The sequence below is a fragment of the Sinocyclocheilus grahami genome, unplaced genomic scaffold (genome assembly GCF_001515645.1).
Source record: "Sinocyclocheilus grahami isolate Dianchi unplaced genomic scaffold, SAMN03320097.WGS_v1.1 scaffold189.1, whole genome shotgun sequence".
Lineage (NCBI taxonomy): Eukaryota > Metazoa > Chordata > Actinopteri > Cypriniformes > Cyprinidae > Sinocyclocheilus > Sinocyclocheilus grahami.
The window spans coordinates 902,595-918,862 of NW_015505368.1; the positions used below are offsets into that span (position 1 = coordinate 902,595).

Below are 16,268 nucleotides of genomic sequence, written 5' to 3' on the forward strand. Positions count from 1 at the left end.
GGTGTTCGGCCAATCACAATGCACTGGGTCAGCTGGCCAATCAGAGCAGACTGCGCTTGTCGGCTTGTAGAAAATGAAGCGTTTGAGAGAGGCGGGGCATAGAGGACCTACAATAATGTACAGTATTTGAAAAATAATGTGTTTATTGAACATTATAGCATGTCAACATATTCTGTTACACCAAATAATGATCTTTAAAAAAGCATCATATGACCCCTTTAATACTTTATATGGCTCATAATCAAATAATGCTGGTACTTTATCAGCAAAATAAATGAACACAGTAAATCTGCTACACTTTCCCTCCAGAAGAGGGCACATATGTTCTGCAGTTTTATGGTCTTCATCAATCCCCCAAGTTCATGTGTCAGTTAATGAAAGTACTTATAGGCCAGGGCCTGTTCCTTAGAGCGAAGGTCTGGCAAGATTGACTCAGCTCCCCGATATTTATAATTCAGTAAACGAGAAAACTGTACCCATATATTTCTACACACAATATCTTTCTTCTTGGCATTTCCTAATTACATTTCTTTCCCATGACAGATCTGCAGATCAATATTCGCTCTCGCTATAGAAATAAGAAACAAATACTGTGGAAATGCAGACAAGAGGACGTGATTACAATTACAACCTGGTTGTTATATAAATGTAAAGAAACAGTATCGAGAAACAGTAACACTTTCTAAAGCCGTAAGCCCCGTCTGGATCAACTTTGCATTCGTATGCTGTAGCAAATGCAAGCTGTTTGTTCAAAGTTCCTCAGAAATGCAGTGAATGAATGGTTTGGGATGTATATGTCATACAGAGCTGAGATAGCAGAGAGAAACTGGATTGGATAAGCACTCTTACGTGGTGTGTGCGAGGTCCTGAGGTCTTTCCGCTGCCTCTGGGAACACAGGGTGAGGCGGCTCTCCCATCGGCATGCAGCCCAGAGATTTACTGATGGCATGGCTGAGCTTCTTTGCTGGAGACTTCTGTAAAATGAGTGAAAAAAATCCCGCAAAGTTCAAAATAAATACTAAATACAATACCTTACATGTACTTAACTAACCAAATCAAATGCAATTCAAATATATGCATAAAGAGGGAATTAATGCGCATTTATTCTGTACATAAAAATCGCAGACATACTTCCCGTGTGAAGCTAGAGCATTTTATATAATTTAATGGAGAGATATATGTGATACATTTCATTTAAAGTAAATGAAAACATTTATTTGATTCAGCAAAATCCTTGCTCTGTGGTTAGAAAAAAAATCTTTATCGAGGTGGTAAGAATGAGGGGGGAAAAAACTCTTATAATTGGATTTGGGAGGCAGTGCGAATCCTTTCCCGAGCTGTGATTTCCAGCAGTGTGACTGAGCTTTGGAACAACGCTTGAGTATTAAAAATGTAATCAATATAACTCACTCGCTGAAAAACACGAACGAAGAATGACGTTTAACAGGAAACAAAAGACTTGCTGTTCATCCATCCCTCACTCATTGCCAAACAATTTTGCTATTGAAAACGTACACTACTGTTCAAAAGTTTGGGGTCCTTATGATTGTTTTTTTTTTGGAAAGAAATAATTACTTTTATTTAGCAAGGATACATTAAATTGATCAAAAAGACAGTAAAGTCATTTATAGTGATACAAAATATTTTTCTTTCAAATAAATGCTGTTCTTTTGAACTTCACACTGCCGTTAAAAAGTTTGGGATCAGTAAGATTTAAAAAAAATTATAATAATTTTATGGAGTATCTTATGCTCATTAAGGCTGTATTTATTTGATCAAAAATACGAAGAAACTGATATTGTGAAATATTATTGTAATTTCTAATATTGGCTTCCTATTTTAATATACTTTAAAATATCATTTATTTCTGTGACGCAGCACTGAATTCCCATTTCCACCATCAGGGCAATAATTAAGAATTTCCAATCAACAGAAAATGTTACAAATCTGCCTGGAAGAGGACATGTGTCGGTAACACTTTACTTGAAGGGGTGTGCATAAGACTGATATGACACCTTCATAATCATGACATGACACATGTCATGAATATGAAGGAGGTTTTATGCATGTTTATGACAACTGTCATTAAGTGTCATTCGCTCAGTTATGTCATTTTTAATGCAAATATGACATTATTTGACCTAACTCTAACCTAACCCTACCCCTACCCTTACCCTTAACCATAGCCCATAACAAAGACATCTCAAACAATGTCATCTTTGCATTAAAAATTACATAACTGAGCAAATGACACTTAATGACAGTTGTCATAAACATGCATAAAAAACCCGTCATATTCATGACATGTGTCATGTCATGATTATGTAGGTGTCATGTCATGATTATGAAGGTGTCATGTCAGTCTTATGCACACCCCTTCAAGTAAAGTGTAACCAAAAGTTGAACAAAAATTACATTTTTAGGGCCCTATGAAATAGATTTGATTTATTTCTCAAATTCCATTTTATTTATTTATTTATTTGACCAAATGTTTTCCGTTTACATTTTTCTGGATTCCGTTTTAATGGTTTAATGAAATTTTAATAAATCACAAAAACAACTTAATTAATCAGATCAAATGAAGGCATGAACCATTATGTGAATTTATATTTCAAATCAAATTAAAATTAAAACACTGATGAAAAACTGTGAGATCATTCCTTAAAAATAAATTTTTAATAATACTTTAGTCTCTGATCTCTTGTCAGGTGCTCTCTAACCTCATCAGGCATTATAGGAGAAAAACTCAGAGCTGTTATTACGCCAAATGGAGGTTTCAAAAAGCATTGAATAAAATGCCGTTAATTGTGTCCAATGTGTATTAGAGAAAAACATTTGTCATAATGATATTACCCCCATTTTAAATTCTTATTCTCCAATGAAAGGTTAGATTTATGTGAATTTTTAAAATAAAAGATCAAAATGATTAACAATGCAGATTTATTTTCACAGCCTTCTTTGATCATATTTACCAAGGGTGCCAATAATTCTGACCACGACTGTATTCTAATCATGTACCTTTATGTTTTTTTTTTCTTTTGCCATTTTAGGGCATTTTAAATCACCATCGACTTTCATTATAAGCTAAAGATCAGCTTGAATATTCTACATAACATCTCCTTTTGTGTTTCTTGGAAGAACGAAATTAATACAGGTTTGAATGAAATGAGGGTGAGTAAATGAAGGCTGAATTTCCATTTTTGGGTGAACTAACGCTACACATACCCATGAGGAGTGCTCCTTCATCTGGTGCTGGTTGCTATGGGGACCGCTGGCATGACCACGCCAGAAGCAGCTCTGACAAAGCTGGTAGCCATGGCACTGCTGGCAGCGGTAGCGGAAACCCATCATGCTCTCACTCCGGCAATAAGAACATTCCACTGGATGGAAGACTGCGGGACAGCAGCACAAAGGCTCTCAGACAGTCGCAAACCGCGTTTTAACTGAGCCATATTTTGTGAGCGAGGTGTCCAGACGCAGTGGGTGATGGGAAATAAGATATAAAAAACCCACGTACCATTCTCTACATTAGCGAGTCGGTGCATGAGAGGTAGCCATACGAGGCACTGCGGGGGTGGATCTGCCATCAACACATCCAAAAACGTATTCAGCAAGATCTTCTTCTGGCAAAGCACAGATAAGACAGTCTTAGTGAAAGCCTCTAAGACTCCCAGACAGGTTGAATGAGATCCTGATTGTTTTAAAGGGACTCTTGCTGCTATTTGAAGCAGATTAGTGTACTCACCTGCTGAGGAAAGCATGTCCTCACAGAGTGCTCGGTGTAGCCAAATGACGGCCCCTCGAACACCGCCGTGGGGAGCTTCAACACTTCCCTCAGGAACTGGTCAAATTTGGCAAAGACCATCACCCCATTTGAGTCTGATATCTGGGAAAATATATCTGAAAGAGAGATGAGTTATGTCATCCCTAGTAAAAAAGTAATATATTAAAAACACATTTATTTCATTCTAGGTATAGTTCAAATCTGTTAACATATTTTGGCATATCACTTGAGACTTAATGATATAAAAATTATAATTGTGTATTATGAATGTATTCTGTATTCTGAAATGTGTATTAATATCACTGTTAATAAGGATTGTATGATCTCTGTATAATATCGGTCTTCAAACGCAAGATATTTAAAGTGTACCTGAAGTATACTTGCAATAGTTCCACTTTAGCACAATCAAATATGCTTCAGAATATCTTTAGATGGACTTCAGCACTACTTCCACACAATTAAAGTGGATTAAGTAAGACCTTAAATATACCAGTTTAGTTTACCAAAAGTACAATTGCAGGGTATTTTTATTAAGTATGTAAACATGTAAATGTATTTTTAATATACTTAGCATGAAATAAATGTATTTCGAATACATTTTAGTATATTTATTTTTCAATTGGGTTGTCATATATAAATATTTAAGAACAAACTATTCAGAACGAATGCTTAATTTACATATTATTTTTAATGCATAAGGAAGTCTAATCATTATCATTAATCATTACCAATAAGAATGATACAATTATGCTCATTGTTGTGGAGCTATAAAAGAAATTACAAATTTGCATCCCTAAAATGTACAAGTTGTAACTATAAAAAAAAAAAAAAATTCCATGAAATGGAAAAATTATATGGGTAAAATACATTATTATTTCACAAAAAAGCTAATGTGATGAATTGACTTTTGATTGGTGCATTTTCATCAAACGATGCAAAATATTCTGACCAGAACTGTCTATACAGCTAAAAGACACTTGTGGGATGAAAACACATTACTATTATTATTATTATTACTATTATTATTATTATTATTAGTTCTGAGATGCCTTTTAATAACTTCAAATATGAGTATCCAGAAAACATTTTATATGTAATTTTGAGTATAGTACACATTATGTACAGAAGAGGGAGCCAACCCCTCAGTGAAACTTTTTGGCATAACGGCCTTTTTTGTATATTAATTTAAAATAAAAGCCTGTGTATATAAAATAGACTTAAATACACTTATTTCATATTATAAAACATTGTATGAGCTTACAGTCTTTAAAATTGAGTAATACTGACAGTTTAGCAGAGAGAAATGTAACTATAGAAGACAGCAAAATGACTACTTCCATAGATTCAATGCTAATCAACAACAATTAAGCCTTATACATCATATGAACTCCACTTTATGACAGAAAATATCTATTGTGTCTTTGTAAAATAACTGCTGAATAGCTGTATTATAGGTATGATACTTACAACGTAATTTGTCCAGTATTTTACCGCCACACATCGTAGCTAGCATTGCCTTCATAGCAAACACTGTGAGCTTCCCATGGCCTTCACTGAAACACAAACAGCACATTATCAGAAGACGTTGTGTCATAGCAATCCTAAACCATACAATTCTGTAAATTACATTTAATGTTTGGACTACACCAACATCTTTTGGAAATGTATGTGTAAACAGAACATGTACATAATGTTGATATTGTTACAAGGCCCACAACCTCATAGCCAAAACGTATTATTATTTTTATGAGTTTTAATTTGAAAGTAAGTAGATATTACATTAACTATGTTTTTTCTGTACCTGATTTTGTTTACAGTCTATAGTGTAAATTATTCAGTTGCAAGCTACTTTTTGCAACAGGCAAAAAGTGTAGCATGACAAAAAAACTACATCACCTTTTTATTCACATTGTGCATATGAAGCTAAAATGTCCTCTAGCTAATTTTTAGTGTTGAAAAGTCTGATTCATTTTAGTGAATTGGTTTGTTTGAACAATTCATGTAAATGAACCAGTTCAAAATTGACTCACCAATTCATTTCATTCATTCAGTCCCTGTGCACCATCTTCTTTGTGTGTGTGTGTGTGTGTGTGTGTGTGCATGTTTATGTGGTTTATGAGGACACAAATTTGTATAACATGGGTATGACATATAGTGTAAATTATTCAGTTGCAAGCTACTTTTTGCAACAGGCAAAAAGTGTAGCATGACAAAAAACTACATCACCTTTTTATTCACATTGTGCATATGAAGCTAAAATGTCCTCTAGCTAATTTTTAGTGTTGAAAAGTCTGATTCATTTTAGTGAATTGGTTTGTTTGAACAATTCATGTAAATGAACCAGTTCAAAATTGACTCACCAATTCATTTCATTCATTCAGTCCCTGTGCACCATCTTCTTTGTGTGTGTGTGTGTGTGTGTGTGTGTGCATGTTTATGTGGTTTATGAGGACACAAATTTGTATAACATGGGTATGACATAGGTATTACAACGAGAAGGTGATTTATGAGGACATTTTCAGTGTCCCCGTAATTCAAAAGGAATATAAATAATTCAGAATGAGTTTTTTTGAAAATCTAAAAATGCAGAAAGTTTCCTGTGAGGGGTATGTTTAGGTGTATGGTTGGTGTAGGGCAATAGAAAATACGGTCTGTACAGTATAAAAACCATTACGCCTATGGAGAGTCCCCATAAACCATAAAAACAAACCTGTGTGTATGTGTGTGTGTGTGTGTGCGTGCGTGTGCGTAACGGTTTGTTACTTCTTGACTTTCATTAGGTGTTGATGTGTTTAGCCTAAATTTGAAATATTAAAATATTCGTGCAGCAAACCATAATTGAGATTTCTTTGGAGCCATTGTGCCATCTGTGACAATGATGGCTTATCAGGATCACCTGCTGGATTTTCAAAAGTATGTGAAGGTTACGCAATAGAATTTTGTTGTATTGTTGAAGTAAACATTGTTGCAGTAAACTTGCATTGCGTTTTTTTTTTTTTAATCTTTCAGGTCCCACAAATTCTTTGGTTTTCCAGCATTTTTTTGCATATTTGAACCATTTCCAACAATGACTATGATTTTGAGATCCATTTCTTTTCACACTGAGGACTACTGAGGGACTCATACGCAACTATTACTGAGACCAATCTAGTACGCTCTACATTAGGCAGCAATACTGCCGCAAGAAGAAAATTTGAGGGAAAATTCTCAGTTTTGATCATTTTAAACTATTTTTATCTTTTTCTTTATCTTTTCTTTTTTTCAGTTAGATAATCACAATGCACACTAGCAAAATTTTGGTGAAATCTTACATGCATTGTCTATTAGTCAATAGTGTAGCTATGTATGAGGCACAGCTCACACAGAAGACACTTTCAAACCAAGCAGCTTTCTCTGCGGATCAGAGCGCTGAATTCATGTGACCAACGTCAACCCGTTGCAAAATCCTCAATTGAAATTCCAGATCCGAGTGGATATCTATTGAACTGACTGGATTTTGCTTGCGAATCGGTAAATGTGACTGCACTTTTAGAATTTTGCAATGTAATTAGGTTGCCTACCTTATAGCCTCAACCTTATTAGTGTATTTTCAGTGTCTTGAAATGCTGCCTCCGTAGGCAGCTCACCATGTTCTGGAACAGAGCCTATGCCTTCCAAACACTCACTCTTGTCACGATGCATATGACTCACAGTCCACCAGGTTTGCAGGGACATACTGCCACAAGGGACCCCCTGAGAGAAAAACAAATCTCCCTCACTGACAACACACCTGTCATAAGTGGCCACGATGAAGTTTAGCAGCAAGCCGATGGACTGGTCCACGTTTATCTGGTGGGTGGTAGGCAGCCGCTTGTTGAGCTGGTAGAAGATGGAGGACAAAATGGTCTCCAGACGTGACACATTAATCTCCGCGTTGTGGTCTAACGTGCTCAACCCATTGTCACGGAAAGCTTCGATCATATTCCACACGTCCACTAGATGAACTACGACAGGAAAAGCACACCAGTGAGATCATTAAAAATACGGAATGGATATGTTTGGTTGTTTTTCATATACAAGTACAAATTTACATGATATACAACCAAAGTGGGTTTGTACGACACAAAATGGTATTTTAAAATAAATGGAGACTGGACTTACGGTTGCATCGTTTCTGAACAAATCGTAGCTTACATGCCGTCCTATACGTTGAGAGGCGAATAACATCAAAGTTTTGTGCCCCTGGTGAAAATGACATGCATCAGTTTAGTTACTTTCACATTGCAAAGTCCCTTAAACCATTTTATAGTTTGCCCCAAAATTCTAATTTGCCATTATTTACTAGGGTTGGGAATATTTAGGCATCTGATTCTTGAGTGCACTTTTATTAATTTACTTAGTACTTTTTAAAATAACTACAGATTGATAATAAATAAAATCATTGTATGGTAAGAATTGTAATCAACTAAATATACCTTCAAAACATTAAAGGAAATATAAACCATATATTACTAAAGACATAAACAGTGGCAGGTTTAATAGTTTGCATTCACACTAATGCACAGATTTATTTTAACATATCAGATGTTTTGTCCTGTCCTTAAGACATAACTGATTGTGGTTACATTAATTTTGCATCATAAAAGCATTTTTGAGATGCTAGTGCAGTGAGTTTCATGTATCACATTTACATTGCATTCCAAACTGCAAAAATTATGCCTTTGCAGAGCATTTGGAACAGAAAAACTGAAATACCAGTGAAACCGCACAATTTCAAGCAAAGCACATGTTTCTCACAGTGCATATCCTAAATCCAGAATCGCGATGAATCAGAGAATCAATAGTTTTTTTCCCACCCCTATTATTTACTCACCGTCATGTTGTTTCAAACCTGTATGACTTTGTTATTTAAAAGGAACACAGAAATGTTGAAAAATGTACTGGCTGCCCTTGTCCACATAAAGAAAGTGAATACACTCATAAAAATGAAGGTTACAAATGGTTTTTTTTTTTGCAGCAGTGCCATAAGATAAAATAATAATTTTGGGTGCTCTGAAGAACCTTTCAGTGAACAGTTATTAAGGGTGCGTTCACACTTGTCATGTTTGGTTCGATTAAAACGAACTATGGTGCGATTGCTCTGTTAGTGCGGTTCGTTTGAGTAAGTGTGAACGCTGCCATCCGAACCATGGTGCGCACCAAAAACGCTTCCAAACTAACTCTGGCGCGGTTCGAATTATATATGAACGCAACACAGACCAAATACTTCTAAACGAACCAAAAACAGGAAGTAATGACAAGATGCAACGCTATGCGACATGATTTGACGACAAGGTGTAACCAAAACAAAATGGGCAGAGGGCAAACGTGGAGCAACGATGAGGTAAAGTGCCTTTTATGAGCTCTTTGTGAGTTTGCAGGTGGTGAAAATAAAATTATATGTACACTCAAGAATGAGCGCACTTAGTCCAGCAGATGGCATTAGGTGTGTTCGACTTAAAGCGGCACTGAGCAGACCGATCGGTGAATGGGTGCTTTGATATCATACACCCGCAGCGCCACTTTAAGTCTAATGCACCTTTTGTTTGGGGTGTTCAGTGAGTTCCATCACGATATACTGTATACGTCATTCAAGCCGACCAATCAGGTTGTGAACGTATCACTATACCTTTAGGTTTGGTGTCTTTAGGTTCGCTGTCAAAAATGCCAATGTGAACGCTAAGCGGACCAGGTCCAAATGTATCATTTTCCTTTTTGGTCCGGACCAAATTAACCAAACAAACCGAACTACAAGTGTGAACACACCTTAAAAGAACCATTTTTTCTTAGTGTAAACAACATTTTAGAGTAAATTCACACCTGTTTTGTTTGGTTCAATTGAATCGAACTCAAGATCGATTCCCCCCTTGGTGCAGATTTTTTGGGCAGGTGGGAATACAGCAATCGCACTCGGGTGCAGACCAAACAACCGTACCGAGACCCAGCTGAAGAGGTGGTCTCGGTTCGCTTCCAAACGAACTCTGGTACGGTTGAATGGATAAACCAATGAATGGATGACCTTAAGCACATTGTTTACAGTTTCTGGTTCACTTGCAAAAAGGCCAGTGTGAAAGCAAACCTCACCAAACAAAAAAGATAAACATTGTATTTGGTCCGGACCAAAGCAAGTGAACTAGCGGACTTTCCTGGTGTGAATACACCTTTAATAATCTAAAGAACCTTTTTGTACTATAAAGAACCTTTCGCGCAATGAAAAGTTTCCACGGATATTAAAGGTTCTTTGAGAGAACCATACATTCCAATAAATAACTATTATTCATAAAAGGGATGCCTGCTGTGGAGCTGCAAAATGACAAAAAAATCCCACACCATAAAGGCACAGTCTAGTCTCATTAGTAAAATTTCATGAGCAAAAAAAGATCCATTGTCTATTGTCAATATAGTGTAGCAATATTTAAAGCACAGTCCTGTCAGGACCACTATCATCAAAGATGATTGGCAATTAGCATACAGTTTGGGTTGGCGGTATGGTTCTGTTTTGGGCAAGAACTCCCTGCGCATCCGTGCTGCCTAGCATGGATGAGAGCAGGGAGAGCAGCGATAACCCCCCCAGGGTAAACAGAACAGAACCAACATAAATGTATTGCAGATATCGTTAAAGTTCAATAATGTTATGTACACATTTTAGAATTAGTCTGATTCAAAGGAGAATCAGAAGCCTGAATCCTGACTGACAGAGGAGGAGTTGGGGATGGAGGAGGGTAATTAGCTATTGAGCAATGCGAAAACTGCTGATAATACTGAGGGACCTTATATATGAATGCTTAGATAGGTGTCGTATTCCCCTGGGTTGATGGGGATCAGCTGAGAGTCAGCTGATGCAAGCTTGACTAACGTGACCTGCCAGAACTAACGCTACGCTAGATTTCACACAGACGTCACTTTCAAATCAAGCAGCTTTCTGTTGGTCAATGCACGTTACCAACTTGAACACATGCAAAATCTGCATGGAGAATTTTCACCCACGTGCGAAACTCCTGGTTGCACAGATTTCACCAACGAAAAGTTTGTAGAGAATCTGTAAACGTGACCTTCAAAATTTCATAAAAGCAGCCCATGTGATTTGTCCACCTTTTGTGTCCCACAGAAGAAGAAAAAAGAAAAGAAAAAAATTGTCATACAGAATGACATGAGGCTGAGTATTTTCGAGTGACCTATGCTTTCAAAAATGTGTAATCTATGACATGCACAAATATACTTTTAACATACAAAGCAACTGTGACATTTTATACTGCAGTTTTACTTGGACCATCATCAACCTGGTTCAACTGTTTTCTCAAAATCAGTTTTGCCTTCCAACCAGACACACTAGTATGTGCCAGTCTATTGCCCTGTGGCAGTGAAAGGCTAATAGATCTCGACAAGGCCTCTGTGTATGTGTGTGGTGCATTGTGCAGAAAGTGTTGTTAACTCTGAAAGCAACTCACTCATTTCCATGAAGAGCTGTCTCTTCTCCACCATGGACTTGCTGCTTTTACTTCCCTCTTCAATCATTCTACACAACACAAAAAGGTCCATTTAATACCACAGCTTAACCACGGCCTCATTATGAAGACACAACTCACAATAACAGCAAAAATCACAAAATAGCATTTGAATATGTTTGTAAAGAAATTGAAACAGCTATAACAAATACAAAACAATTACAATACAACTATTTTAATTTATTTTCGACAGCCATTTTCACTTACAATAATATAATGACCAATTAAATAAAATAATGAATGGTGCTTTTTTTAGGAATCTATTTATCTATCTCTGTGTATATTATTCCACATTCCTTTAATCAAAAGACTTTCAAAACTCTCTTGTATGATCTTTTGCAAACTCATAGTGCATATCGTCAGTCCACAGGAAACTCCTTAAGACTCTATTACTGACCTGTCAGGTTGGCTGGGACTCAGATAAGGTGATGCAAAGGAACCAGGAAGCTCCTATGTAAGGAAAAACATTTTGATGTTGACATCTGTGGAAATACCCCTCCCCCCAATCCAACCCACACACATACAAAAATAAACCCTGGAATAAATCCCCCGTTCACCAAAAGGGTATTTGAATTCTCTTGCTCTGTGCTAGTGCTGATTATGTATGACAATAGTGTCTGCAGAGACTGCATCCTGTGAGCTAATGAAACAAGAGCCGCTAAGGAGCCACTTAATAGTGACAAGAAGAGGACACATCATAGAGGCAGTGAGTATAATGACTGTGGAAAAAGGCGATACATGCATGTTGCTGTGAGTAAAAGTAATGTGCAGAGGCAAGAGAGATGAGAAACGAGCCGCTAAGGAGTCACAAAGAATTCTGAATGTAATGAGTGTAAAAATATATGCATAATACTAGATATTATAGTAATGTGTAGAGTTATTATTACTGTTGTGTAATTGTAGTTCTTACAGCCGCACCATAAAATGTTACATCAGCCGTCAACTCATATTTAATTGCTGCTTCCATTAGTAGAAAAGGATTTTTAGAAATCCCAATGACTTGAATCCTTTGATTCAGATGATCTGTTCTGATTCATTCACTGATTCAGTAACCCTTTCTGCAGGTTACATTGTTATGCCAGTAGACTGTTAGGCAGTAAATTGTGTGAGGGATTCATTAAAGGAAAGGCTCACCCAAAAATGAAAATGCACCCACCCTCAGGCCATCCAAGATGTACATGAGTTTGTTTCCTCATCAGAACAGATGTGGAGAAATTTAGCATTACATCACTTGCTCACCAATGGATCCTCTGCGGTGAATGGGTGCCGTCAGAATGAGAGTCCAAACAGTTGATTAAAAACACCCCAAGTAATCCACACGACTCCAGTCCATCAATTAACATCTTGTGAAGTGAAAAGCTGCGTGTTTGTAAGAAACAAATCCATCATAAACCATCGCATAATCCATAATTATGCTTCCTAGTGAAAAAGTCCATCCCCTGTTGTCGTCTCACATCAAAATCCACTGGCCTATTTGTTTAGAACAGTTTGCACTTGGAAACAGTACTTGATCTGTGCCTATTTCTCTACTGATTCAGGTGAGACGACTTTGCGTGAATTACTTGTGGATTATTGTGATGTTTTTATCAGCTGTTTAAACTCTCACCCATTCACCGCAGAGAATCCACTGAAGTGCATGTAATGATACATTTTTACGAATGTTCCAATAAAGAAACAAACTCATCTACATCTTTGCATGGCCAGAGGGTGAGTAAACTTTCAGCAAATATTTGAGTGAACTACCCCTTTAATCATTCACTCAACAATTTGTTAATAAACAAGCTGTTCATGATCTAAGTAGTGAACAGAGGCCTATCTAATCTAGAAAGAGATTTGTAGAAAGAGTGAGACAGAAATGACAAAACTCACATCTATTTTTCTAAAATTGCAGAGCATTACTGAAATCAAGTCACTGATTCAGTGACAGACTCAAAACAGCAGCTGAATTCGGAAGAGTGCATTAGTGCCTGACCACTTTTTCAGATGTTTTTTTATATATATATATACATATTTATCATAGGGATTTTAAAAAAGTCTTCATTTAAGCGTTATAAACCATGAACCAAGCCAACTAGCGACAAGGTGAATCATAACATACAAACTTTTACTTGAAGCAAAAAAGTATTTAAGACTGTGTAGGTGTGTACTTAGCGGCGTTAGTGAAGAAAAGAACAACAATCCCATGAAGCATTGCGAAAGACAATCAAATTGAAAACAATGGTGAAATATAAAATGAATGTGTTTAAAGTTGATGATTATGTCCATAAAAACAATATATTTTAAACTTATTGCAAGGCACACATAAAATATTTAAAGGGATAGTTCACCCAGAAATGAAAATTCTGTCATTAATTACTCACCCTCATGTCGTTCCAAACCTGTAAGACCTTCGTTCATCTTCAGAACACAAATTAAGATATTTTTGATTAATTCCGAGAGCTCTCTGACCCTCCCATAGACGGCAAGGATCCTAACACGATCAAGGCTCAGAAACGTAGCAAGGAGCTCGTTAAAATAATCCATGTGACATCAGTGGTTTAACCATAATTTTACGAAGCTACGAGAATACTTTTGTGACAATCTCTTGTCTATGGGAGGGACAGAGATCTCTCTGAATGCATCAAAAATATCTTAATTTGTGTTCTGAAGATGAACGAAAGTCTTACAGGTTTGGAACGACATGAGGGTAAGTAATTAATGACAGAATTTTCATTTTTGGGTGAGCTATCTCTTTAAGTATTTTACAATCACTAAAATACTGTGTTTCATGGGAGAGGGTGTTCCCTGCAGAGACCTTTTGGCAATTGGTGTAATTTTCATCCAGCATCTTGGGTAATGTAGTTTTTCCATCATGATTTCTGCCGCTAAACATTTATTTTTAAAAATAAGCTCAAATAAAATGCACAGATGCCTTCAACAAATGCATATGCCATTGATTAACAACGTCGGCATTCACAAAGATTTGCAAGTTGTCATTAAATATAAATTTCCCTATTGAGAAAATGAGTAATGAGTTTTACTTCCAGAACCCAACTGTTGCACATCTAAATTCACTGGTTTTATTATAGTCAAAAATATTAGGCCTATTTCACATTACTGAACCAACCTATATACATTCACTTATGCAAACAAAACTAGGCCCACATTTAGGGCGCGTATTCAAAAGAAACAAAGGCGTAGTTTGATGACGCAGTGACTGAATGTGGAATCATGGGAGTTGTGGTCTTCATCCCCACAGCCGATGCAATCCGACGGGACTCGGGCAGAAATCATGTTCATGGATGAGCTAAAGATTTATTAGCGTAGTAGAATGAAGCAGGGTGAGGCTGAAAGCCGTCGCAGTGAAACAAGGCCGCTGAACGAGCGTGACACACGACTCGAAAGCAGCGGAGCTTTTATTATGCCACAGTCGACCGCTTCCGCTCCTTCCGGTCGTGCGCATGTGGGGTAAAGCAGCTAGTAGCTGCATTTGAAAGTTCTGTTATAATGCTACTCTGTGCGGTCGTCACCGGTCTAATTAAACGCACAACATAAAGCGTCTTTGGTGTTTCCATGTTTTCTACAAAACAAAACCGGAAATCGAGGGGTTCTGACGTCATTGGCAGGCGACACAATGACACTATGGACACGCTCCGTGACACTAGTTAAAATTGCTTATTTCTCTGGATTTAAACATTCTTCGAAACATTTGGGATAATGTAAGTACACAAGTCAGCAAAATGTATAACACCGTTCTAGTGGTTTTTGGATATTCTAATAAAAAAAATCGTACATATTGTGCCTTTAAATCAGATAGATAGGTAACAATTGCAGGTTTTACAGTGCTGTTCCGAATTTAGCTAGCAGCTTGTTCAGATAAACTGGCGTATTTGTTTAGTAATGAACTGTTCTTCACACTAGATAGGCTTACTACTAGATTCTAATGACAGGAAGGCATGGGGAGACACTTCAGTGAACCAAAACATTCGAGTCAGTGCATAGAAGTGAACAAGATTCGTTCACTTAAAAGATTCGCTCAAAAGCACCGATTCGTTCACCAACGGAACACCACCAGAAAGCATTATGTCATTCCTGCCCGTTAAATACACTGCTGCCTGACGGTATGACTTCTGGCTTCAAATCGGTCCGTTCGTTTCGCTAATCGAATCGCATGTTGCAGGGCTACTACTAAGTGAATTGAAGGCCCACTGAGGTAGAAGTAACGTTAACCCACCGCACCTCTATAACGACTCGCGCTTTGACGTGACTCAACGTGAGGATTTTGCACTAACCAACGGAAATACCCACTGTACAAATACTCGCGTATTTAAAATAGTAATACACCCCGAATGTGTTTAAATGACAGCGTCTTAGCTTAATGCATATCTTTATTTAACTCCCTGTGTACCTGGCATGTTCAATAAATAAGATGCTGTCCGGTGCACAAATGCAGCTGGATCCGTAAGATGATAATCTGAGGACACGTTTGGTTGCGTGTGTTTTTTTAGCATCAGAATGTGAAAGCATCATTAGCGGGTGGTCTTACCAGCGGGAGGAAATCACGCAGGTCGCCTGACCATCATCAGCATCTCATGAGAGCGAGCAACGGTCGCGCACTCGAGTCCTGGCGTATCATCTTCATCATCATCTTCATCAGACCTCTCTTTCGTTTCACTTGTTTTTAATATAGGCTGACAAATACCGACCCAATAATCCGCAATTTGCTAGCGCCGCGCTCCCCCATCGTCATGTTTGTGCCGTGGTTACCGTTCCGTTTGATTGGGTCTTGGAGGAACTGCAGCACGAGCGCTTCTCTGAGCAGCAGCCAACAGCAGAGGACAGCAGAGCACTCCTGCCTTTCCCATCACCGAGCGCCACTATTGCTCTTCATATGCACGATTATTACTACGCTATCAGCCGACTGTTTGTTTTATGTAATGCGGTGCAATATGCTTGCTCAAATATGCTGAGCGACTATACTG

General features: G+C 37.4%; 1 protein-coding gene across 3 annotated transcripts in view; it reads right to left on the minus strand.

Moving 5' to 3' along the window:
- The window catches only part of LOC107594698 (dystrobrevin beta-like), a 48,853-nt gene extending 32,708 nt beyond the window's left edge, over positions 1-16,145 (minus strand). For 2 of the 3 annotated variants that reach the window (XM_016284842.1, XM_016284844.1), the window contains exons 1-10: positions 15,833-16,145; positions 11,705-11,757; positions 11,251-11,318; positions 7,925-8,005; positions 7,554-7,767; positions 5,252-5,337; positions 3,746-3,900; positions 3,518-3,623; positions 3,226-3,392; positions 850-974 (exon numbers count right to left, since the gene is read on the minus strand). In XM_016284842.1, the coding sequence (XP_016140328.1) occupies positions 850-974; positions 3,226-3,392; positions 3,518-3,623; positions 3,746-3,900; positions 5,252-5,337; positions 7,554-7,767; positions 7,925-8,005; positions 11,251-11,317 (1,001 nt within the window). In that variant the 5' untranslated portion in view covers position 11,318; positions 11,705-11,757; positions 15,833-16,145. The remainder of the gene's footprint in view (positions 1-849; positions 975-3,225; positions 3,393-3,517; positions 3,624-3,745; positions 3,901-5,251; positions 5,338-7,553; positions 7,768-7,924; positions 8,006-11,250; positions 11,319-11,704; positions 11,758-15,832) is intronic. The other variant, XM_016284843.1, reaches the window with a different exon arrangement.
- Positions 16,146-16,268: the final 123 nt, after the last annotated feature.